The sequence below is a fragment of the Neoarius graeffei genome, chromosome 20 (assembly GCF_027579695.1).
Source record: "Neoarius graeffei isolate fNeoGra1 chromosome 20, fNeoGra1.pri, whole genome shotgun sequence".
NCBI lineage: Eukaryota > Metazoa > Chordata > Actinopteri > Siluriformes > Ariidae > Neoarius > Neoarius graeffei.
This window is the reverse complement of record NC_083588.1, coordinates 61440141-61466008: the sequence shown is the minus strand read 5'-3', so window position 1 is coordinate 61466008 and position 25868 is coordinate 61440141. Positions and strand designations below refer to the sequence as shown.

Sequence of the window (25868 nt, the reverse complement as noted above, 5' to 3'; positions counted from 1 at the left end):
ATGTGACGTCAGAGCCATCAGCTGTTTTTGTTTTGTTCCTGCTGGGATCATTCCGGGTCTGTTTGTTATCCTGATTATATAAACAACACTGCGGTTATTAAGTGTTTATTAACGTCGCCGCAGCGCAGAAAACAAAATAAACCGGCTCATGTTCATGTGTGCGGGTTTCTGTTCGTAGATCTCGGGCGGTGTGAGGAGTCTCCAGCGGATCCGGGGGCTCCGGTGAAGGCGGGGACGGGCGGAGCGCGCCGGAGTTCGGGATGGAGAGCGGAGATGGAGGCGGAGGAGCCCGCGGCCCGGCACTGCGCTGCGCCTCCTTTAACCAGGACTCCACGTAAGCACTTCCTCCATCATCATCATCATCATCATCATTCAGCTGCATAAACATCACACTCACCAGCACCAGGAACTCCAGACATCATCACATCATCACATGCTTCCTAAAAGTTCATAACTGTGCATTATTTTATCCTATACTACCCTCATACATGGGGTTTATAACACATAATGAAACTTCACAGGATAACACTGAATTGACCCTTACAAAAATCTACCATGGTTAACTATGGTTTTACCATGGTTTTATGTAGTAACCATGGTTATACTATGGTTTTTATGTAGTAACCATGATTCTACCATGGTATCTCATGGTTATTCTAAGTACTATGAACCAACCATAGTATTACTATGGTTTATCCATGGTAGTAACCATGGATCTACTATGGCATTTCATGGTGATTCTAAATACTATGAACCAACCATAGCATTACTGTGGTTTATCCATAGTACTGCAGTAGCTGTGGTAGCATCATAGTTGTATGTGTAATAGGCCATAGTAACTATGAAATTCGTTTAAAAAGGGATAGTATGGTTTTTAAAAGGATGCACTAACTGTAGTATTATCATGCTTTCGTCCAACAGTCAATGCTGTAGAGAAGGATCTCGATTAACAGCCCAGATACATTAACATTTACCATAGTTAAACCATAGTCATGAACCATGGTTTTCATGGTTACCCAAAAAACCATGAAAACCATGAATAACTATAAACCATGGTAAAACCATGGTTAATTTTCGTAAGGGGAATGTAAAGATCAAAATAAAAATAAACATATCTGAACACATACACTACCGTTCAAAAGTTTGGGGTCACTTTGAAATGTCCTTATTTCTGAAAGAAAAGCACTGTCCTTTTCAAGGAAGATCACTTTAAACTAATCAGAAATCCACTCCTATACATTGCTAATGTGCATAGGCGCCAACTTCATGTCAACATTGGGGGGGTCAGAATTATGTTCTTGCACCGTGACGTCATGACGTCGGCAGTGTATGTAGTTGAATATGAAAGACTCAGTTGTAAGTCATTTTCATTCATTACTATTCACCATTGCAAGTGGGAAGCGCCTATTTTAACGATAACTTATGATGCATTAAAAAATCTCACGACTTTAAACATTGTATGAAACACAATTTATTCAATAAACAAATTTAGTTTCATGCAATTTTCTTTGAGATGAATTCGGCAGACAACTGTACATGAATGTAGTTTCTGTTAAGAGTTAATGGATATGACAAAGTTAATTTTAATCTTACTTACAAACTTTAACAACACATCTCTTTCATAGCGACGGAAATTAACAAGTAGGCAGTGAGAAAATCATATTCATGAACATGAGAAAATCATATTCACCCTAATAGCCCATCAGCCCTAAAACTTCGCAAAAACATCACTCCTTCTGTCACAAGCGCTGAACTCATTGGTAATTTTTTTCAAATCAATGTGGTCTGTATGTTCCTTGTGTGTGTAAAGAACAGCCAAGTAATTCAGTCTCGGAGCAGTCATGGTGCTCCGCAGGTAGGTCTTAAGTCTGCGCAAAGCACTAAAGGACGTGTAAATTTTGCGTAGTGCGACCTGTCAATCACTTACTGCCAACCATTGGAATATTGCAAGTGGAAAAGGGGGCGGGTCATGTCCGATCATAACATTTTAGGTGACGTTTCTATAGATTACTTATTTTGCATTCAAAGCTAGGCTATTATTTGTTTAGGTGGTTTCAATTGTCAGTTAACATGAGTTCATCTGTACTGTTTACTACTTTTTTCATTATTGGGGTGTTTTTGCTCCCCCCAACTTTATCTTTGGGGGGTCAAAAAGGTCCGTGCCCCCCGCAGATGGCGCCAGTGCTAATGTGGTAAATGACTATTCTAGCTGCAAATGTCTGGTTTTTGGTGCAATATCTCCATAGGTGTATAGAGGCCCATTTCCAGCAACTCTCACTCCAGTGTTCTAATGGTACAATGTGTTTGCTCATTGCCTCAGAAGGCTAATGGATGATTAGAAAACCCTTGTACAATCATGTTAGCACAGCTGAAAACAGTTGAGCTCTTTAGAGAAGCTATAAAACTGACCTTCCTTTGAGCAGATTGAGTTTCTGGAGCATCACATTTGTGGGGTCGATTAAATGCTCAAAATGGCCAGAAAAATGTCTCGACTATATTTTCTATTCATTTTACAACTTATGGTGGTAAATAAAAGTGTGACTTTTCATGGAAAACACAAAATTGTCTGGGTGACCCCAAACTTTTGAACAGTAGTGTAAAATCATCAATAGGAGTTTGATTTCACTCTTGAAATGAGTCTAAAACAGTCCTGTGAGCTCCTTTGAACTCATCACTGACTAGTAAACTTCACTCACTAGTATTACATGACATTTACAGTGGTGCTTGAAAGTTTGTGAACCCTTTAGAATTTTCTCTATTTCTGCATAAATATGACCAGATTTTCACACAAGTCCTAAAAGTAGATAAAGAGAACCCAGGTAAACAAATGAGACAAAAATATTATACTTAGTCATTTATTTATTGAGGAAAATGAGCCGATATTACTTATCTGTGAGTGGCAAAAGTATGTGAAGCTTTGCTTTCAGTATCTGGTGTGACCCCCTTGTGCAGCAATAACTGCAGCTAAACGTTTGCGGTAACTGTTGATCAGTCCTGCACACCGGCTTGGAGGAATTTTAGCCCGTTCCTCCGTACAGAACAGCTTCAACTCTGGGATGTTGGTGGGTTTCCTCACACGAACTGCTCGCTTCAGGTCCTTCCACAACATTTCCATTGGATTAAGGTCAGGACTTTGACTTGGCCATTCCAAAACATTAACTTTTCTTCTTTAACCATTCTTTGGTAGAACGATGTGTGCTTAGGGTCATTGTCTTGCTGAATGACCTGCCTTCTCTTGAGATTCAGTTCATGGACAGATGTCCTGACATTTTCCTTTAGAATTCGCTGGTATAATTCATTGTTCCATCAATGATGGCAAGCTGTCCTGACCCAGATGCAGCAAAACAGGCCCAAACCATGATACTACCACCACCATGTTTCACAGATGGGATAAGGTTTTTATGCTGGAATGCAGTGTTCCTTTCTCCAAATATAACGCTTCTCGTTTAAACCAAAAAGTTCTGTTTTCGTCTCATCCGTCCACAAAACATTTTTCCAATAGATAGTTTTCACATGACGTCACAGAGTCGGGGATTCCCTAGTGGCGGCCGTCTTGGGGGTCAAGCTTACCGTATGGGTCACTGAGCACACATTGTAACTCGCGAGTACAAAGTCTTCAAAAGAACCCAAGCAGGCTATTTAAAGCTAGCAATGGTGCACACCTGTTGTATTCACGGCTGTCGTAATAGGTCAGATGATGAAGTCAAGCGGAGCTTTTATGGAATTCCCACTGTACGGGAGCATGAAGGCGAGCAAACAAACTCAGCATACAAAGGAGAAATCTATGGCTTGCGAGAATCAACCACAAGGATTATCAGCCTTCCAAACACAGCAAAGTCTGCTCCGATCATTTTATAAGTGGTAAGTTGTTTAAATAAACAATCAATTGTGTTTAAGTTTGTTTTTGGAAACCAAAACATCATGTAAACAATCTCTGGAGAATGCCTAACTGGAACCGCTGAGTGTACGTTTACATTGTAATGTACACTTAATATTGCTCGTTTGTCACGTTTCTATTTGAAACTTGTCACTTCACTCACGCAAGGGTCATTTTTGAAAAACATTTTAGGTCTATTCTGTATGATTTGATTTGTGTTTGGGATGCAAACAGCGCGCCTTTTGGTGGATGCCGCCTGAATTGCGCAGATCCGGGTTTTTTTTTTTTAGGGGGGGGCGTTGGAGTGTCTGATTATAATTTCAAAGTAAATTCTGTATTAAAATTACTAAATAAGCAAATCCGTTACAGTCCATGAAACAGGAAGTATAAGGATGAGAAAAAAACAGTTTAAATTGGAAAGCTGCGCACATTTGCGCAGCCCGAGCGGTGTGCAGGACTGCGCATATGTGCGCAGCTTTGCGATTTAAACTGTTTTTCTCATCCTTATACTTCCTGTTTCATGGACTGTAATGGATTTGCTTATTTAGTAATTTTAATACAGAATTTACTTTGAAATTATAATCAGACACTCCAACGACCCCCCCCCCCCCCCCCCCAAAAAAAAACGGATCATCGCGATTCAGGCGGCATCCGCCAAAAGGCATGCTGTAAATATATAAAGTTGTATATAAGACAGCCTTTAAAGTTTGAAGTCAGTTTCAGGCTTTGGCAGCCCTGCATAGTCACTTGAAAATGCATGTTTGTCCACTTCGTAGGGGTCAATTCCCCCAATCAAGGCCAGTTTGGCTGCATACCGTTGTCGTGAGATGTCGTCTAATGTATCTATATACTTCTGTTTGCTTGATTTTGCCGACATTGATCTTTATTTTAGAAAACTGACTATATAACTTCATAAATTCGTCCGAGATAACGTAGCCGGTAGTGGCGATGGTCTGTTTTGTTTGCCCCCCAAGATGGCAGCTGGGGGGCGTTCCCCGGAATGCCGTGACGTCAGTGAAAACTATCTATTGAGGTATTTCACCTGACGTCACGGTCACGTGACGCCCCGGTGTCCGCCATTTTGAACGTCAAGCTAGCTAATGTCAACAACAGTAGCTGGTATGTTACTGTAGCAATGTTTACGTTCAGTCATTTGGATGACTGTTAAAACCTTTCAGTCTCAAGTTTTTCCTTTACTGGATTTACTAGTTTACTGAGCTAGCGTGCCGGCTGCCGGCCAGCAGGCAGGCTAGCGCACGCCGGCCGGCTAGCGCGCGCTAGCTCCCAGCTTGCCTGAGTGCGCTAGCTCAGTAAACTAGTAAATCCAGTAAAGGAAAAACTTGAGACTGAAAGGTTTTAACAGTCATCCAAATGACTGAACGTAAACATTGCTACAGTAACATACCAGCTATGATGTTGTTGACATTAGCTAGTGCTAACAGCTAGTTGCTAATACACTGCTACAACTACACCGACCCTAATAATACAGTTCTTGGTCATTGCCTGATAACAGCAAATTTATAACGGGCCATGTCTCAACAGACTAAGAAGTTATTTCAATGACATTTAATAACATTTTGTTTATCCTGAGGACCGAAAGTAAATGAAAATGTGAACAAACCTTAGCTGTAATAAGATGGCGACCACCGGCTCCAGGGACGACCCGCTGATGTAGGCATGTTACCCAGCCTGACACAAAATATTTGTAGGTATCCAAACTCTTATACGCTTTCAGATCAATACCTGTGTATGGCGATGGGTTTAACGACATAGGTATACAGATCGTGTGGGCCGAAGTCAGGTAAAGACGAGGGCTTCGTGTACTTCCGTACATCAGTGAACAATCCTGGTGGAAGCAGGTAAACGTCGTTCTCTAAGCCTGCTAACCTCAATTTTTGCAAATACCTCTCCCTCTGCTCGCCCTGTAAATGCCCTACGTCGCTGGATAGTGAAGGTGTTTTCTGCATCTCGCTCCTTTTTCTTTTATGTTTTTCGTTTGTCGCCTTCCTCGCATTCAAACTGATTCGAGCCATGCCGTCCAAAATGGCAGCATCACATGACTTGGTCACGTGGGTGAAATACCTCAATAGCCTTCTGGCTTGTCCATGTGATCTTTAGCAAACTGCAGACAAGCAGCAATGTTCTTTTTGGAGAGCAGTGGCTTTCTCCTTGCAACCCTGCCGTGCACACCATTGTTGTTCAGTGTTCTCCTGATGGTGGACTCATGAACATTAACATTAGCCAATGTGAGAGAGGCCTTCAGTTGCTCAGAAGTTACCCTGGGGTCCTTTGTGACCTCGCCGACTATTACACGCCTTGCTCTTGGAGTGATCTTTGTTGGTCGACCACTCCTGAGGAGGGTAACGATGGTCTTGAATTTCCTCCATTTGTCCGCAATCTGTCTGACTGTGGATTGGTGGAGTCCAAACTCTTTAGAGATGGTTTTGTAACCTTTTCCAGCCTGATGAGCATCAACAACACTTTTTCTGAGGTCCTCAGAAATCTCCTTTGTTCGTGCCATGATACACTTCCACAAACATGTGTTGTGAAGATCAGACTTTGATAGATCCCTGTTCTTTAAATAAAACAGGGTGCCCACTCACACCTGATTGTCGTCCCATTGATTGAAAACACCTGACTCTAATTTCACCTTCAAATTAACTGCTAATCCTAGAGTTCACATACTTTTGCCACTCACAGATATGTAATATTGGATCATTTTCCTCAATAAATAAATGACCAAGTATAATATTTTTGTCTCATTTGTTTAACGGGGTTCTCTTTATCTACTTTTAGGACTTGTGTGAAAATCTGATGATGTTTTAGGTCATATTTATGCAGAAATATAGAAAATTCTAAAGGGTTCACAAACTTTCAAGCACCACTGTAACAGACGCTCTTATCCAGAGCGACATACAAGTGCAATAGTCAGGCAGGTACAAGACGTGCTGAACGGTTAGAGAATGTTCTAATGCCAACTGAACAAGTAACATAATAACATGGAGTATAATATTATGTAGAAGTAACAACACTCAGCAAACAGCCAAGGAAAACAAACCAGTCATGCAAACAACTTGACGAGAGAAAAAACTCTTAATGGTTAACCCCAGGCTAGACAGTAGACACTCTGGGTTGGTCAGGACCGATACGCAGGGAAGCAGGTGAGAGATGCAGCCTGAGAAGACTGCGCTTGAAGATGGTCAGAGATTCGGCAGTTCTGATCTCAATGGGAAGGTCATTCCACCAAAGGGGAACTAGGACAGACAGCAATATATTTCCACCTATAATTCATATTGTTGTTTTTAAGTAATCAGTTTGGAACATTTTAACATCTCCCTCTTTGTGTCTCATTATAATGTTTGCGATACAAGTTGGATTGTATATACAGAAGAAAAGCAGTGTTCACTTTACCTGTAGGGGAAAGCCCTCAACAGGCTGTGGGCTATGGAATCAATTTTGTGCCAAAATGTTCATACAATACTTTTGAAATATCAAACAAAAACGACAAATCAAAATACAAAAAAAGAACAAGAAGTCAATTTTTTTAGACTGGCAAACAAATTATTCATGTAATCGTGCAAAATATCAGTCTATTACTCTTCAGAAACCTTTTATTTTTGTTCCGCATCTTTCTCAGTTTTGCTTGACGTAATTTATTTTGGTTGCGATTCCAGCTTTCTCATTTGCGCTCCCTGACTTTTTGCTTGCAGTTTTGGCACAAACTTGACGTGTGGGTGGGCTGTCCAGGAATCCATTCCCATTGGCTAACTTGTGTTTGACTGACAGCTACGCTCAGCCATTTCCTGCTCGGATTCTGGCGGACTGTTTGACGAGTGACCGATCCACTGACGGTAAACAAGGATCGAGTGGACTTCAGTGGCGACTATGATACTGAATTAATTCAACAAAGTGTAAATTCAATATCATAGTCGCCACTGAAGTCCACTCGATCCTTGTTTACCGTCAGTGGATCGGTCACTCGTCAAACAGTCCGCCAGAATCCGAGTAGGAAATGGCCGCAACAGCCTCCTGGGAATGACTGAACGTAGCTGTCAGTCAAACACAAGTTAGCCAATGGGAATGCATTCCTGGACAGCCCACCCACACGTCAAGTTTGTGCCAAAACTGCAAGCAAAAAGTCAGGGAGCGCAAACGAGAAAGCTGGAATCGCAACCAAAATAAATTACGTCAAGCAAAACTGAGAAAGACGCGGAACAAAAATAAAAGGTTTCTGAAGAGTAATAGACTGATATTTTGCACGATTACACGAATAATTTGTTTGCCAGTCTAAAAAATTTGACTTTTTTGTATTTTGATTTGTCGTTTGTTTGATATTTCAAAAGTATTGTATGAACATTTTGGCACAAAATTGCTTCCATAGTGGGCTGTGCAGTTACAGGAAAATAATACTGTACATGACCGGGCACAATCTGCTGAGTTATACCACAGCGATATGCCAATGACTACAATGTTTATTAATGAACAACACTTTGCACTTTTTAGTTGTGGAATGTCTGAGAGACAAGTTTGTTCTTCTCACTTACAGTGGTGCTTGAAAGTTTGTGAACCCGTTAGAATTTTCTATATTTCTGCATAAATATGACCTAAAACATCATCAGATTTTCACACGAGTCGTAAAAGTAGATAAAGAACCCAGTTAAACAAATGAGACAAAAATATTATCCTTGGTCATTTATTTATTGAGGAAAATGATCCAATATTACATATCTGTGAGTGGCAAAAGTATGTGAACCTTTGCTTTCAGTATCTGGTGTGACCCCCTTGTGCAGCAATAACTGCAACTAAACGTTTACGGTAACTGTTGATCAGTCCTGCACACCGGCTTGGAGGAATTGTAGCCCGTTCCTCCGTACAGAACAGCTTCAACGCTGGGATGTTGGTGGGTTTCCTCACATGAACTGATCGCTTCAGGTCCTCCCACAACACTTCGATTGGATTAAGGTCAGGACTTTGACTTGGCCATTCCAAAACATTAACTTTTATTCTTCTTTAACCATTCTTTGGCAGAACGACTTGTGTGCTTGGGGTCATTGTCTTGCCGCATGACCCACCTTCTCTTGAGATTCAGTTCATGGACAGATGTCCTGACATTTTTCTTTAGAATTCGCTGATATAATTCATTGTTCCATCAATGATGGCAAGCCGTCCTGACCCAGATGCAGCAAAACAGGCCCAAACCATGATACTACCACTACCATCTTTCACAGATGGGATAAGGTTCTTATGCTGGAATGCAGTGTTTTCCTTTCTCCAAACAACACTTCTTATTTAAACCAAAAAGTTCTATTTTGGTCTCATCCGTCCACAAAACATTTTTCCAATAGCCTTCTGGCTTGTCCACGTGATCTTTAGTAAACTGCAGATGAGCAGCAATGTTCTTTTTGTAGAGCAGTGGCTTTCTTCTTGCAACCCTGCCATGCACACCATTGTTGTTCAGTGTTCTCTTGATGGTGGACTCATGAACATTAACATTAGTCAATGTGAGAGAGGCCTTCAGTTGCTTAGAAGTTACCCTGGGGTCCTTTGTGACCTCGCCGACTATTACACGGCTTGCTCTTGGAGTGATCTTTGTTGGTCGACCACTCCTGAGGAGGGTAACAATGGTCTTGAATTTCCTCCATTTGTACACAATCTGTCTGACTGTGGATTGGTGGAGTCCAAACTCTTTAGAGATGGTTTTGTAACCTTTTCCAGCCTGATGAGCATCAACAACGCTTTTTCTGAGGTCCTCAGAAATCTCCTTTGTTCGTGCCATGATACACTTCCACAAACATGTGTTGTGAAGATCAGACTTTGATAGATCCCTGTTCTTTAAATAAAACAGGGTGCCCACTCTCACCTGATTGTCATCCCGTTAATTGAAAACACCTGACTCTAATTTCACCTTCAAATTAACTGCTAATCCTAGAGGTTCACATACTTTTGCCACTCACAGATATGTAATATTGGATCATTTTTCTCAATAAATAAATGACCAAGTATAAGATTTTTGTCTCATTTGTTTAACTGGGTTCTCTTTATCTACTTTTAGGACTTGTGTGAAAATCTGATGATGTTTTAGGTCATATTTATGCAGAAATATAGAAAATTCTAAAGGGTTCACAAACTTTCAAGCACCACCGTATAGCTGTGATAAACTGTTGTTCCCTCACCAGCCTCTCTTTCTCTATCTCTCAGAACGCAGCCTGTTGGTTTACTAAGAACCCGGAGAGTGTAAACTCCTGAGCTGGGAAACTTTGACTGTTATGAAGCGTTTACAACTGAGACTCTCTTTCTGTAAATGTCTGTGAAAAATACAGTATTGTGACATCAATGATTATCATTTTACTTTGTTAAACAACAGGTTTTTAAAATTCAAAGTTCGTTTGTATGTGGGAATCATTAAATCAATAAAAATGTCAACATAAATTTATGAAGGTTTATTCCAAGTTTTCGGACCTACAGTCCATCACCAAGGACAGGTCCAAAAGCTCGGAATAAAACTTGATAAATTTATGTGGAAGACATGTTGTTTTAATTGATTTAAAAGTTTTTAAAATTCTGACACAAATTATAATACTTTATGGAGCATCTGCTGTACAAGTCCCTGTGTATGAGCTGTTACTATAGAAACAATAATATACTTGAACAAACAGAGAGCATTAATATTAACCCTCATTCATATTCCAGCTGTACATATACTTTTTTTTTTTTCCATTTCTTGAAATTCTCTTTACATCCAGACAGCAATGAATAAATCAAATGCTCTGAGGGGGGAAAAAAGATCTGTCATGTGTGGCATTCTCCTCTCCCAACTCTTGTGGAATCGTCCTCCAGGGTATCTCGTGGTTTAGCTCCGACGTCAAGCGGTTTAGCCCCAATGTCATGTGGTTTAACCCCGTGTTTAAATGTGAATAAAGTTGATCAAACGTGTCTATGGGTGATCATTCTAGATTTAAAAAGAACAGAGCTTTTTTTTTTTTGAAAGTTTGAACTTGAAGTTTTTGACTGGATTGTTCATTTGACTAATATAAACTAAAAGTAGTTGAAGAAACTCTGACTAGCTTGCTGAATCAAATCAAGAGTTTGTATGTTTAAATCTATGCAGTTCAACAGAGCAGTTTCACAGGACATTGTAAAGATGTGATCGTCATTTGAAGAAACCTTCTGGTTCGCCGGTAAAGCCAGTATCTCACTGGGCTGCGACAAATTGCGAACGTCATTCGCGAGAGAGTTTCAAAAGTGTCTTGAAACATTCGTGAGGCTTCTCAATTTCCTCACATGAGTTGCAAAGTGTTGCTCTTTCGTCGCCGAAATTTTGAACAGGTTCAAAAAATTAGTGCGACAAAATTTCTCTCAAAATAGCCGCAAATGCGTCGCTGGTGTCGCAAAGCCGTCGCGAACCCTTCTCAAATCAGTTTCCATGAGGCTTCCTCTACTTCCCTGCCTGCCGAGGGAAAGCCGGGCTGCGACAGTCTGCGACTAGTTGGAGACACGACAATTGCGGTAAAATATACGAATATCAATTCAGTGTGATTCCAAGTGAAAATTGTCGCTAATTCACATATTTTATTGCAATTGTTGTGTCTTCAGCTAGTCACAGGCTGTCGCAGCCCAGTGAGATACTACCCTAATAATTTGGCGCAATGTTGAATTCTCATCTTTAGTACCATTTGACATGAATAATTACCGGTAATAATTTGGAGCAGTTGTGTGTGGTGTTTTTTTTTTTTTTTTTTTTTTTTTTTTTAAATTCCTCGTCTGTTCAATCGTGTCACATATCAGGTGTTAAACAAATACAAGCAATACTCTTTCCTCTATGAAAAGTACAATGAAAAGCCAAACTGAAGCGCTTCACGTCAAGATTTTGTTGCTGATGTTATTAACTTCAACATGCATGTAAACAACAGAAAATGGAGCTAATACACTGGGGGCTAAACCACCGTAACTCATTCTCCAGCAGTAGTCAGGCAGTGCACGTTTATGTGTTTGAGGAGTGTCTTTGGACGAAGGATGTGTGGGGTGTTTATTTTATTTTATTTTTTTTTGGGTTGGATATTTTCAGAATCTAGCTTACTCTTGCTGAGTTCTCCAAAATGACCTACCCTTGCTTTACGACTTGAACATTTTGAAGTACAGTATGTGTGTAATCAATTCCTAAAAAGTGTTCAGTCTCTTTATTAATTCACGTTCTTAGTTACTTTAGAAACATCCGGGCTACATGCGGAAAAAACCCCCACTGGAAACCTTTTGTTAAACCTTGATGTTTTAAATGAATCGGTAGCTACTGAAGTGTCGGTGGCTGCGTAACGTTTACGGCTGCGTTCCTACTGAGCGAGTTAAAGCTTTTGAGTGTTCAAGAGTCCATTTCAGATTTTTCGATGGTATTTGCATGGTATGGTACTAAATCAGAATAACACTGAAACAAAGCTGTGTTCAGTTCACTTTATATAGAGTTGAATTTATTAACAGTTAAATGTTGGAAAGGTGGCACGGTGGTGTAGTGGTTAGCACTTTCGCCTCACAGCAAGAAGGTCCGGGTTCGAGCCCCGTGGCCAGCGAGGGCCTTTCTATGCGGAGTTTGCATGTTCTCCGCGTGGGTTTCCTCCGGGTGCTCCGGTTTCCCCCACAGTCCAAAGACATGCAGGTTAGGTTAACTGGTGACTCTAAATTGAGCGTAGGTGTGAATGTGAATGGTTGTCTGTGTCTATGTGTCAGCCCTGTGATGACCTGGCGACTTGTCCAGGGTGTACCCCGCCTTTCGCCCGTTGTCAGCTGGGATAGGCTCCAGCTTGCCTGCGACCCTGTAGAACAGGATAAAGCGGCTAGAGATAATGAGATGAGATGTTGGATAACTTGCTTTTCACTCAGTTTCAGTGTTGAATTAATACCCAGATAAATTGAGTTAAGTATTACTTATCCCTGTAGGTGTAACTCCTGCAATAATCATTAAAAGACTGATTTATTCCTCACCAGAATTTGTGCTAATTTGAACAAGTCTCTTTACTATATTAAATTATCCTCCTGGTGCAGTAGATTTATAAATTGTAGCAGCAGTTTCTTGAAGGTTAACTCAACTACGCTGAACTAAAGTATTTCTCAGGGCATGTTTGGTATCAATATAATCCATGTTTCATGGCGAACAATGTGGTGACATCATAACTATCATATACATTTAGGAAATACCTTTTACATGATCCAGTTTTATATTTTGCAATGTGTATAAATTCCACACTGAGACCATCTGGCCTCCACTGGAAACCTTTTGGCTTTTGTTTCCTTGAAAGCCATTGTTAGGAACCTCATTAACATGTGGCACCCCATGGTGGGATTACCTGCTGGGGGTCCGACTGAGATGCATTGTGTCTCTTCCCTCTAATAACCTGGTCACTATACGGTACATGTCACAGGGTCTCGGGGGGTTAAAAACGTATACACTATACAATGAATTACACAGGCCTTTACCATCATCCATCATGCCATCGAGAGATTCTTTTCCATCACGCATACTATGCCTGTGAATTTGTAATCTGTCTCCATTTCTATTTTTGCTCTGCACTCACTGGCCACTTTATTAGGAACACCCACCCATCCACTTCCTGTTTGATGCGGTTCTCTAATCAGCCAATCCCTTGACAGCAGCACAGTGCATCAAATCATGCAGATACAAATAAAGAGCTTCAGTTAATGTTCACACATCAGAATGGGAAAAATTGTGATCACAAAGTGTAACTTTCACTGTGGCATGGGTGCCGATGCTTCTTTTCCTTCTACCTGGCAACTCCATGTCCAGCATTCTTTTCCCAATATTTTGCACTGGCTTTATGTTTTCTTTAGTCCTGACATCAGTATTTGCCATCATTTCAATGTATTTCTGACCAATGAAGCAATGAGTTTTCCAAAACATCTTCGAAGAAGAAGCCTCTATTTATCACATGCACACTTCCAGCACAGTGAGATTCATCCTCTGCATTTAACCCATCTGAAGCAGTGAACACACACACACCCAGAGCAGTGGGCAGCCACACCAGAGCGCCCAGGGAGCAGTCAGGGGTTGGGTACCTTGCTCAAGGGCACTTCAGCCCAAGGCCACCCCATGTTAACCTAACCGCATGTCTTTGAAATGTAGGGGAAACCCACGCAGACATGGGGAGAACATGCAAACTCCACACAGAAAGGCCCCCGCCAGCCGCTGGGCTCGAACCCAGAACCTTCTTGCTGTGAGGCGACAGTGCTAACCACTACACCACCGTGCCGCCATCTTCCTGACTAAATGCACCTCATCTGGTTTTTTTTTTTTTTAAGTTCATCCTGCCACAGGCCAGGTCGGATGAGCTTATTCGATCACACGTTGTCCATCCGCAATTTACAAAAATCGCTACTCCTTCTACAGGATTGATCAGCTTTCGATCAAACTCTCACACAATGTTCCCCAGGTGGGTGTGCATAAAAGTTGTCAAGACAGTGGCGCCACCTGTCATTTATGATTTTATGGGCGTCTGAAATTTTTGGGTCACTTGTCACATTAAATTCTACTCTTCATAAACTGCTGGGACGTTTTCACTGAAACTCACCCAGAAGACTCTAAAGACATTCCAACAAGAATTGGTCACCAGGTGGCGCCACCTACCATGGATGAGGCTACACAGGGGTCATGTGCAATTTCACGAAAATTACTCCTCCTCCTTCAGGAGTGATCGGATTTCAAACTTGCGCAACAACAGTGGCCCGTACGAGCTACAGCCTCATTCAGGCTATTTTTATTTTATTTTTTTAAAGTTAAGTATTCGGTGTCAAACCAAACAACATAAATATCAAATTTGCTCTGATCCAGACTCTGCAAACGGACTAACGTGTAAATGTGAGTCTTGCTCTCTTGCTGTCTTTGTCTGTCTGTCTGTGTTTATCCATGTGTCTTTCTAGCATCCTTTATGGATGAGTGTCTACACATCCATCCGTCTATTTTTTTCTTATAATTGCCTGAATTCTTGTCTATCCGTCAGTCATATCCATCTAGCTATCATACTCTCATACTGTCTGTCTGCCTTTTTATCTGACTCTCTGAGAGTCTCTCTCTTGACTTATTTATCAGTATAAAATCCCCTGTGGGGTGGCATGGTGGTGTAGTGGTTAGCGCTGTCGCCTCACAGCAAGAAGGTCCGGGTTCGAGCCCCGTGGCTGGCGAGGGCCTTTCTGTGTGGAGTTTGCATGTTCTCCCCGTGTCCGCGTGGGTTTCCTCCGGGTGCTCCGGTTTCCCCCACAGTCCAAAGACATGCAGGTTAGGTTAACTGGTGACTCTAAATTGAGCGTAGGTGTGAATGTGAGTGTGAATGGTTGTCTGTGTCTATGTGTCAGCCCTGTGATGACCTGGCGACTTGTCCAGGGTGTACCCCGCCTTTTGCCTGTAGTCAGCTGGGATAGGCTCCAGCTTGCCTGCGACCCTGTAGAACAGGATAAAGCGGCTACAGATAATGAGATGAGATGAACTTCCCCTGTCTTATCTGTCTTTGTTTACCCAGCAGTCCATAGGTCACTAAACAGTGAGACAGTGTGCGTATCATGCATTATTATCTCTGTACACCTGCATGTTGGATATAAAGTGACACACAGTGACTGATGTTAGAGAGAATATCAGCGTTAGTCATATCACCAACTGGCCGTTCAGTGATTTGTCATTTGAGGAAAAAAAAGGTTGATGGTAAACATGGCATTTGGATCTTGCACCAATCTTGTCATGGCACAAATTCTGAAGATGCGTTAATGTTAATAAAGGAGACTGATTAGCGTAATTAGAGCCTGAAGCCGTAATTCATACCCAAAAGCGCAAGTGTTCATAACATAACAACATGCTTACCTGAGCTATAATGACTTGCAACCCAAACAGGGATTTCTCCTATATCAGGTTTCGGCAGTTTTGTTACAGTGATATTGATTTATTGTATACACAGTTTTTAAAGATTCAGATTTGTATCACTGAGTTCATCCATTTCCAGGATAAGGATTTTTTTTTTTAAACCTTTAAAAAAAAAAACTAGAAATGGAAAATACAATGGAAATTTTTTTTTTTTAAACTGTCATATGGAATGTGGATACATGGTAAATAAAATAATTACTGCAATTATATTTGTTGCATTTTTTTGTTTAAGTATTTTTTTTTTTTTAACTGTGTTTTAACAAAAATTTTTTTTTTGTATTTAGTTCACTGGCTGTGGGTACAAAGGAAGGTTACAGGCTGTTCTCTGTCACCGCCGTGGATAAACTGGAATGTATTCACGAAAGCGGTAAGAAGAACAAACGTCTCATTCGTATTCATTTAATCATTTAGTTTTTATCCTAAGAGATTTACAAGTAGGTCTGTCGCAGGACATGTAATACTAGAAAACATGATTATTAAAATGTTCTTTCCTAATAGTTATATAACTCTTAGGTAACAGGGCATGTTGTTTGAGAAAAATAATCAATGACGCAGCACAAGGTGAAGTGGCGTTACTGTTACCATGACAGAGTTGATTATTTAAATAATATTGGCTAGTGTTGAGTGGTATATCTGATATATTCCATTCAGCTAGCATGATACTGAATTAGTCAAAGATTCGAAATCCCAACTCCAAAAACTCCTGTTTTTCTCTTGTAAATATGCATGAAGAATATCTAATGACATTTTGATAGCCCTTCAGGTGTTCAATGTGTCTTTTCTCTTTCAAAATTCTCTCAAAATCTTATGTTTTTAACAAAGCAAACCTGGCGGCCATGTTTGTTTACAAATTGTCACAGTTGCTTGCTAGTGTGGAAGTTTTACGTCTCTGACGTGTCTCTTTTCCAGTTTTTCAATGTCCGTTGGTATGTTTTTCTCTTTTAAATATGTGTGAAGAATATCTACTCAAGTTTTGGTAGCCTTTCAGGTGTTCAGCACGTCTGTCTCTTTCCTGGCGGACAAAGAAATGCTTCTGCACATGCGCAGCAGAAAACTTTCTCATTGGATATTCGCATCAGCTCTGAAATGTGACATCATGTTGTCTTGACAACCATGCAATATCGTAAACCATATTCAACACTCATTGCCCATTGGGTAGAGTGATGTAATACATGTAGGATAAGCGATATGCTAACAATATTGCATGCTATCGAGCTAAATGAATGAAACCTGCTAGAAGGGAACAGAATACATATGTTATTTACCAGCTGGGAGGTCCGTATCATGAAATACCGTGACCAAGGTCTTGAAAGTACTGAGCGAGGCCCTCTGGGCCGAGGTCAGTATTCAAGGCCGAGGTCACAGTATTTCACCATACGGACCGACCTTAAGCTGGTAAATAATATATTTTATTTTTTTCTTTATCAAATTCTAACAGAAAACAAGAGCGCCGAAAGGGAAAACCGAGCCGAGCCGCCATTTTGAATCCTCATTCACGGCTGTAATGCAAATGGCTTCCTCCTCGGTATACAAGTGCACTTCCATGGCAGGAAAAAAAACTACATTTTGCCGCCTATGTAGTCCCCTATTTATACAAAATTGAGTCATTCAGGATTCAGCCATGTTTTTGCTCGGCGTTAGCAACAGTTACAGGTTTTTAGCTTTCTCCTGCAATGTTTTCTTTTATTTCTTCTTCCTCAGGGTAGTAAAACTTGCTTTCGCTGTGAAGACTGTCGTTATCACTATCCATGCTGTAAAATAATGCTATTCTCCTGAGAAATGCTGGCAAAAGTTGATAAGATTTTTGATAATCTTATAAATCTTATAAAAAAAAAGAGAAATGTTGACAAAAAATGCTACTATGTTTGTTGTTGTGAACGAGTGAGTTGCCAGAGATCCATAACTGGGGTCCATAACTGGGGTCCACTCCGTATCGTAGGATACAGACCCGCTCGCCAGCCAATCAGAACGCAGGATTTGATGGAAACCGGACCGCGAAAGAAATAAATGTTTTTTTTTTATTCCATCGAAAAAGTGTCCTGTGTATATATAATAATTTCTTATAACAGGATGTTATGAAGTGTGTTATCCCTCTTAAACTCCTTCTACAAAATTTGTTCTTATAGAAACGTGAACAGGGGCGGCACGGTGGTGTAGTGGTTAGCGCTGTCGCCTCACAGCAAGAAGGTCCTGGGTTCGAGCCCCGGGGCCGGCGAGGGCCTTTCTGTGTGGAGTTTGCATGTTCTCCCCGTGTCCGCGTGGGTTTCCTCCGGGTGCTCCGGTTTCCCCCACAGTCCAAAGACATGCAGGTTAGGTTAACTGGTGACTCTAAATTGAGCGTAGGTGTGAATGTGAGTGTGAATGGTTGTCTGTGTCTATGTGTCAGCCCTGTGATGACCTGGCGACTTGTCCAGGGTGTACCCCGCCTTTCGCCCGTAGTCAGCTGGGATAGGCTCCAGCTTGCCTGCGACCCTGTAGAAGGATAAAGCGGCTAGAGATGATGAGATGAGAAACGTGAACATACTTCTGCACTACTGTCAGATCTGCTGTTAAAGAAAATTAATCAATACCTCCTGACCAATCAGAATCTCAAATTCAACATCACTGTGGAATATAATACATTGAAATACACAAGAACAGAATGGTATTACTGATACTGTTCTCCTCAAAACCCTCTTAAGTCCTGTGTGTACAGTGACTCTGAGGTGTGTGTTGTGTTGCGTTTCAGCAGAGAATCCGGACGTCTACATTGTGGAACGTTTGTTCTCCAGCAGCCTGGTGGTGGTGGTGAGTCATTCGATGCCACGCCGCATGAACGTCTATCACTTCAAGAAAGGAACAGAAATCTGCAACTACAGCTACTCCAACTCCATCCTCGCCGTGCGCCTCAACCGACAGGTGGCCGAGATATTATCTCATCAGCGCTTTTCTGTCAGAAAGCGAGTTTCTCCTCACGCGTTAGCAGCACGAGTTGTGTGTGTGTGTGTGTGTGTGTGTATTTGTACAAACTGTATGTCAGAATCATGAAACACTCACCACAGATGGTTAATTATCTCCGTCTGACTTGCCGATGTGGCCTCTGACACTGTATCACACTCATAAAGTGAGCTGTTATCCATAAAAATGGACAAAAAGATATCTCATAGCTAAAAATGATCAAATCAGCCATTTTGAAGCACAAGGCAAGCTTAAATTAATGCAATCGACATGGAAAGGGAACACAAAGCAAGAGGCTAAAGTTATAAGAAGCTGAGCATTTAACTAGCTAGCATGTTGCTGTTTAAGTTGTTTATAGCAGCGGCCCCCAACCCCCGGGCCGCGGACCGGTACCGGTCCGTGGGTCATTTGGTACCGGGCCACACAGAAAGAATAAATAACCTGCACTATTTCCGTTTCATTCATTATCTGAGTCTGAACGATGTTTGATTTTGAAAAATGACCGGATTCTCTCTGTTACATCCGTCTATAACTCACGCTTGACCAGAGCATGTGAGCGGAGTGGAGCGGCGAGAATTTCGGTCCTCGCTCACGGAGGTGGTCGCTCCGCTCGCTCCCCGCTCAATGTCGCACCATGCCGCTTCGCCCGTTACCGCTCAGCGCTCCACCAAGATTGCATCCTGCTCCACTCCACGCTCGCTCAAAAAATATGTGCACGCATGCGCGTAGCGGACGCGGAGCACTTCCCGTATCTCTGCCCTCTGTCCCCCGCACTTTTTACAGCCATTACAACCACTTAATTTTTAACACGTGGAAACGCGTTTTTCCGAGCCGCCTCTAAACGCATCATGAGCAGGCGGAGCGCAGGTGGCAAACAAACACCGCTGTCGTTCATTCTGAGCCACGTTGGGCATGCTTCAGACTCGTGATGTGAGCGGTAACGGGGCGAAACTGGAGCGGGCCATTGCCTCGCTCCATCCTTCCCATCCTTGAAAAAAAAAAAAAATCCCGCTCCGCGCTCTTTTCAAAATTTGTCCGCTCCGCTCACATGCTCTGCTCTTGACGCATGTCAAGACGCTTATCTCAGCGACCAAGAATGTTGGAGAGAGGACATTACTCATGTTATGTTGCTGACGCGATGTTACGAGGATGCTGCTAATAAAGTTGCATACGAGTACACAGTGGATTCACGTTTATTACTATATTTAGAAAACACCACAGTTTATCCACCACACCTTAAAGGCTGGTCCGTGAAAATATTGTCTGACATCAAACCGGTCCGTGCCGCAAAAAAGGTTGGGGACTGCTGGTTTATAGCAATTGTAAAGGTGCTGAGATGACATAAATGACACAAAATTGCTCAGAATATCAACATTTTCCTCAGATATGTGGGAAAATTACTGAGAAAATGCTCCCTCGGGCTGTAATTACCCTGTAATTACACTTAGCTTCGACTGCTAACTCAGCTTCCATGGGATTCATTATAATGAGAAATGTCAACATTACTGAGCTAAAAATATAGACCTTTTTTTAAAATTTTTTTTTTTACAACAATTATGGGTCATTTGTAGGGAATTTTGAATGTAGAAAAAAAATTGTGTATAAATGAGACAGTGTATAACACATTAATACGAATTATGAATCAAGTTTAAAAATATGCTTGGGCCAGATTTTACACTGAACAATGCTGAACCACTTATTTTCATTTATGGTTTACGATGTACTACAGTTACAGCAGATTACAGCGCGTGTGTGTGTGTGTGTGTGTGTGTGTGTGTGTGTGTGCATGCAGAGGCTGGTGGTTTGTCTGGAAGAGTCCATTTACATCCACAACATCAAGGACATGAAGCTTCTGAAGACTCTTCTGAATACACCACCCAACCCCTCAGGTGAAACACAAAACTACTGCATTTTTTTTTTCTAGGGACAATCCCAAAAAGTTTCAAAATTATTGGTACCCCTTGAACAGAATAACACCACCGAGTCCCTTTGTTCACGCAGAACATAAATTGTGCTTCTAATGACTTTTCCAACCTCATTGAAATCAAGCGATTTCTTTTTCAGTCCCCCCCCCCCCCTCCCCAATTTATTTTTTTCTCCCTAATTTGCTCTTGCCAATATTCCCACCTGCTAGCTAACTCTCCCCTGTCACACGGCAGCTAACAATCAGGGAAGGTGAAGGCTAACACATGCTTTCGACCTGCTGTTCGTGAGGCGTCACGGGGTGACGGAAAGCACTATCTGTCCTCTTCTGAATACATGAGCTCACAAGTGCACACGATTGGCTAGTGTTGCCACATCGTCCCTCCCACTGCGAAAGCATGTTCTGTTTTGCTAGCTTAACTTCCAGTGAAGGATAGCTGCAGCATCGTTGGGATTCGAGCTCACATTTTCCAGACACTTTTCTGTTGCTCAACTTCGGGTGGAAAAGAGAATAATTTTGATAGAAAAAAGATTAAAAATAAGATGTCAGCCATGTTGAAACACTTCACAGTTTCTAATGAGTAGCAAAGATCTCAAAAATATATTTTCAACTTATAAATGTTTACTTTTTTTATTGCATCTATATTTTTCTTGGATGACAATTTGTTTTTTTAGATTTTTTTGGGCTTTTTCACCTTTATTGGATAGGACAGTGTAGAGACAGGAAATGAGCGGGAGAGAGAGAGACAGGGAGGGATCGGGAAATGACCACGGGTCGGAATCGAACCCAGGTCCCCGGATTTATGGTATGGCGCCTTATCCACCTGAGCCATGACGCCCCAAAGATGACAATTTGTTAGTACTGTATTTATTTGAAATATTCCTTAACCGAGTCAGTAGTCACATATGGTTACATACGAAAGAGAAAATGCTATCTAAAACAGAAGTTATCACAAGAACCAGTTTCTTCCTCCAGTATTTTGAGCGAAAGTCACTTAAAGGTGACGTATTATACCCCTTTTCTACAAACTGAAACAGTTCCCTGAGGCATTAATGAAACTGCTTTGCATTTCAAAATACCACAAGGAAAAACACCACAGCTCCCTTCTCACCCTGTCTAAACAGCCTTGTTCAAAATGGCTGATTTGAGTCATTGTTCCTTTAAATGATAATGAGCCACTGCTCGTCCCCCCCCCCCCCCCCCCACCTCTTCTGCCAGCCAATCAGGTAGCACTTTCCCTATGAATATTTATTCACAAAGGCAGTACTCAAGCCATGAGTCGAGATCCTCAGATGAGTGGGTGGGATTATTTTAATGAGCTCCTCTTGTGACGTAGAAAAGGGAGGCAAATCTGACCGGCTTGTTGACGCACGCGTTTTCTGAAATAGGTAGATTAAAAGAAACTCACTTGACAGGGTTGTCTTATTTCAGAGTTTGTGCATTGGTAAGCACTCCAGATATCCAATATACTCAAAATATATGTGCACAAGAACTGAAAGTTTTCATAATATGTCCCCTTTAATGAGCGCCTGTAACTTTGAATGTGACACAAAGTAAGAGCCATGTCCTAAACCCTCAGTGTTTCTCTGCAGGTCTCTGCGCTCTCTCCATCAACCATTCCAACTCTTACCTGGCGTATCCTGGCAGTGCCACCATCGGAGAAATCATCGTCTATGATGGCAACAATCTGGTAAACACACCACAAACATACCGAAATACTCAACCCGGGTTTTCTTCATGACGACTGTATAATCATTGGGACAAAAAACACGATGTATGTTACATCTCGACAGATATTGCATGCTTCGAAGATATCAGTAATAAATTGTGCAGAAAGATGGTAATCTATGCTAAGATTTAATGTATTTATGTGAATGCAAGTTGTTTTAAGTAACGTCCTGAATACAGTGTTATTCTCAGTGGATGGGAGACTTGCACTGTGTCCACAGGTTTGGTTCATTAATATTATAAGAGCTGAATGAGAGAAATTTAGCTAGGTTATAATAAATCTTCTCTTAGACACTTAGCTGATTGAAACACATGACTACTCTCAGTATCTTCATGGTAGTTAGCTCTTTTAGTTTGAAGAAGCCTGTGTGTGACTGTGTATATCTGTGCTCTTATCTTTGTTTTTCCACACACAGAGCACGGTGACCGTGATTCCAGCTCACGACAGTCAGTTAGCTGCTCTCACCTTTAATGCCTCAGGCACCAAACTGGCCAGCGCCTCAGAGAGGGTAAATACACGCATGCACGCACACACAAATTTGGTGCACAAGTTTTACTTTATTTTGGGTTTTCTGAAATCAACAAAGGGGCAAAAATTTACATACAGGGTCAAAAATTTACTTATACCCACTTAGATTATTAATTCAGTGGTGCTGAAAATTCCAAAAATTATTTTAACTTGCCAAGGCCTCTTAACGTTCTGTTATTGATGTTTGACAACTGGTAGCTTCTGTGTCAATATCAAAAGGGTTTGTTTGACAGAGCTCATTGGATTGACCAACACACAGTAGAATGGGAAAGTCCCAGGAGCTCAGTGCAGATCTGAGAAAGAGAATTAGAGATTTGCACACTTAGGAAAGTCTCTTAAATCCATTTCTGAGCAACTGCAGATTCCAAGGTCATCAACTCAAACACTCGTATGTTAAGTACAAATTATTGGGAGGTGGAGCCACTTTGCTGGAAAAAGTCCCAAACTGACCCCTCAGCTGAGAGAAAATTGGTTCAGGTCGTCAGTAACCACCAAGGAATCGCCAACACACAGGTCTGCCATGAGCTGGAAGCTGCTGGAACACCAGTGTCAGTGTCGACAGTCAAGCAAATTTTACATCACCATGGACTGAGAGGCTGCCATCCAAGAAAGAAGCCTCTGCTCCCAAATTGACACCTTCAAGGGTAATTAAAGCTGGCAGCTGACCACGTGGACAAATTAAAAGCCTCCTGGAGGAAAGATTTATGGTCAGATGAGACAAAGATTGAGTTGTTTGGCCACAATGACCAGAAGTACAGAGGAACACTGTACCAACTGTTAAGCATGGTGGTGGTAGCATCAGCTTTAGGGCTGTATTGCTGCTAGTGGAACTGGATGGAATAATGAACCTCAGAATTCTTCAGCATAACCTGAAACCATCAGAAACTTGGACACAGTTGAGTGTCCCAACAGGACAATAACCACAAATGCACATCAGAGGTGGTTGTAGAAGATAAAGCAGCCTAACATGAAGTTTAAAACAAGTCCTGACTTGAACCCTATTGAAATTATGCTTACTATGCTTAAACGTCAGGTCAGTGCCAGGAAACATGCAAATTTAATGGAAATCTACCAATCCTGCCAAGAAGAGTGGGCAAATATCCAATCAGAATTCTACCAGAAGCTTGTTGATGGTGACCAAAAGTATCTGGTCAAGGTGCAACCTGCTAAGGGACACTTAACCAAATGTTTGTTGTGCTGTATGTATATTTCTGATTGTGTTTATTTCAGAAAACACAAAATAAATTAACTTGTGCACCAAATTATTTTTTTTTCATTCAAGATGTATGTTGTATAATCACTCTGTCACAGGAAAAAAGAACAGAGATCACTGAAAGCCTGATATCATTATGACAATGTCCATGATGAGTGTATGTAAACTTGTGACCATGACTGTATCTCCACCCACACAACCTGGGACTGACGTGTGTCCTGTGCTGTTACAGGGCACAGTGATCCGAGTGTTCTCCATTCCAGAGGGACAGAGACTGTTTGAGTTCCGTAGAGGAATGAAAAGGTCTGAATAAGCCACACAGCCTGGAGTTTATTTTACTGCTCGTTGGTTTGTTTGTTCAGAATTTTAATTCAGTTAGTTCATGGTGCGAATGACAGAACGGTTATTGGGCTGGTATGTTGAATCCCTTACTCTAAAGTAAGTGTGTGTGTGTGTGTGCAGATATGTGAACATCAGCTCTCTGTCCTTCAGTCCTGATGCTCAGTTCCTGTGCGCCTCGAGCAATACTGAGACTGTCCACATCTTCAAACTCGAACAGCATGGACATGGGTATGGGAATACTCACTCACTGTCTGTCTGTCTGTAGATATTTAACAGTTATTCCACAAAATCTAGTCGTACATGAGCTGGTAGCCAAAGAGGTGCATAGCACCGAGTTGTCTATAATCCATGTACGATGAGATTGAGTGGAATAACTGTTTTATTCTATCCACATTCACTGGATTTTGAGAAACAGAACATTTTTATTTAGATTTTTTTTCAATTTCGATCAATAAAAACTTTACAAAATGTCCAACAGAATAATTTCCGCTTAGGCCACACCAATTTAATTAGTTGGTTCTCTGATTTTTTTCAGGGAAAATATGAAGCGAGCGAGCAAAATAAAAATAAAATTAAAAAAAATACTCTGATGGTAAAATTAGCGGTGGAAATAGAGGGCTTTCATAATAGAGAAACAAAACAAAGACAATTCATTATTTTTTGTTTGCCCCTCACAATCAATGAAATATATAAATCAAACCCACCTCCACAGACTTGTTGTCCAAGTTGGCACATCGCAGGGTAACAAGCTCACGGCATCTTGAGTACAACTGTGCAAAGTTTTCCCCCTCTTGAATTTCGACACAACTGTCAAAGATTTTACGCTTCTGTTCGCTGAATATCCTAACAGTCACAAATGCAGGCTTTGCAGGATTCCCCTCCACAGGCATGTTTCTTCCACAAGTTTTTATCTAAAGTGAAAGGGGCGATTTGATTGGTTTTTGACGTCACATGACCTCAACTGGCAGTCTTCAGTATTTTGAACCATCAGCCACGATGTTTTTCTGTTGGTGGGAGTTTGATTTCGATTTTATTTTATTTTTTTTGCATTTTGTTAAAGCAGTAATTCCGAGAACCAACTAATTGAATTGGTGTGGCCTTAGAATGTAAACAAACCGGCGAAGTGACAGGAGCAATTTGTGAAAAAGGCTTCAATAATAATTCTTGAAAAATAATAAAAGAGATGTTCTTCCCATCAAACACTTTTTTATTCCATATTTTGTTGCTTATTTTTTGGGGTTTTGTTTTCAAGTAGAGTTTAACACGCTCCGCCATTTTGCTGCTGTTCTTTACGCTTTTTTGGCAGTTGACGACCCGATATTCTTATAGCTATTTCTCTTTCTTTTAAATACCTGATAAAGCCGCCATTTTGTTTTTCTCTACTCACAGTATATGACCTGATAT

At 41.3% G+C, this 25868-nt stretch overlaps 1 protein-coding gene across 7 annotated transcripts in view; it reads left to right on the top strand.

Annotated features, from left to right (window-relative positions):
- The window catches only part of wipi1 (WD repeat domain, phosphoinositide interacting 1), an 84754-nt gene continuing 58886 nt past the window's right edge, over positions 1-25868 (top strand). For 5 of the 7 annotated variants that reach the window (XM_060902120.1, XM_060902119.1, XM_060902118.1 and 2 more), the window contains exons 1-9: positions 1-56; positions 179-334; positions 16076-16158; positions 18520-18689; positions 20521-20617; positions 22245-22342; positions 22797-22889; positions 24355-24425; positions 24585-24692. In XM_060902120.1, the coding sequence (XP_060758103.1) occupies positions 261-334; positions 16076-16158; positions 18520-18689; positions 20521-20617; positions 22245-22342; positions 22797-22889; positions 24355-24425; positions 24585-24692 (794 nt within the window). In that variant the 5' untranslated portion in view covers positions 1-56; positions 179-260. The remainder of the gene's footprint in view (positions 57-178; positions 335-16075; positions 16159-18519; positions 18690-20520; positions 20618-22244; positions 22343-22796; positions 22890-24354; positions 24426-24584; positions 24693-25868) is intronic. The other 2 variants (XM_060902117.1, XM_060902122.1) reach the window with 2 other exon arrangements.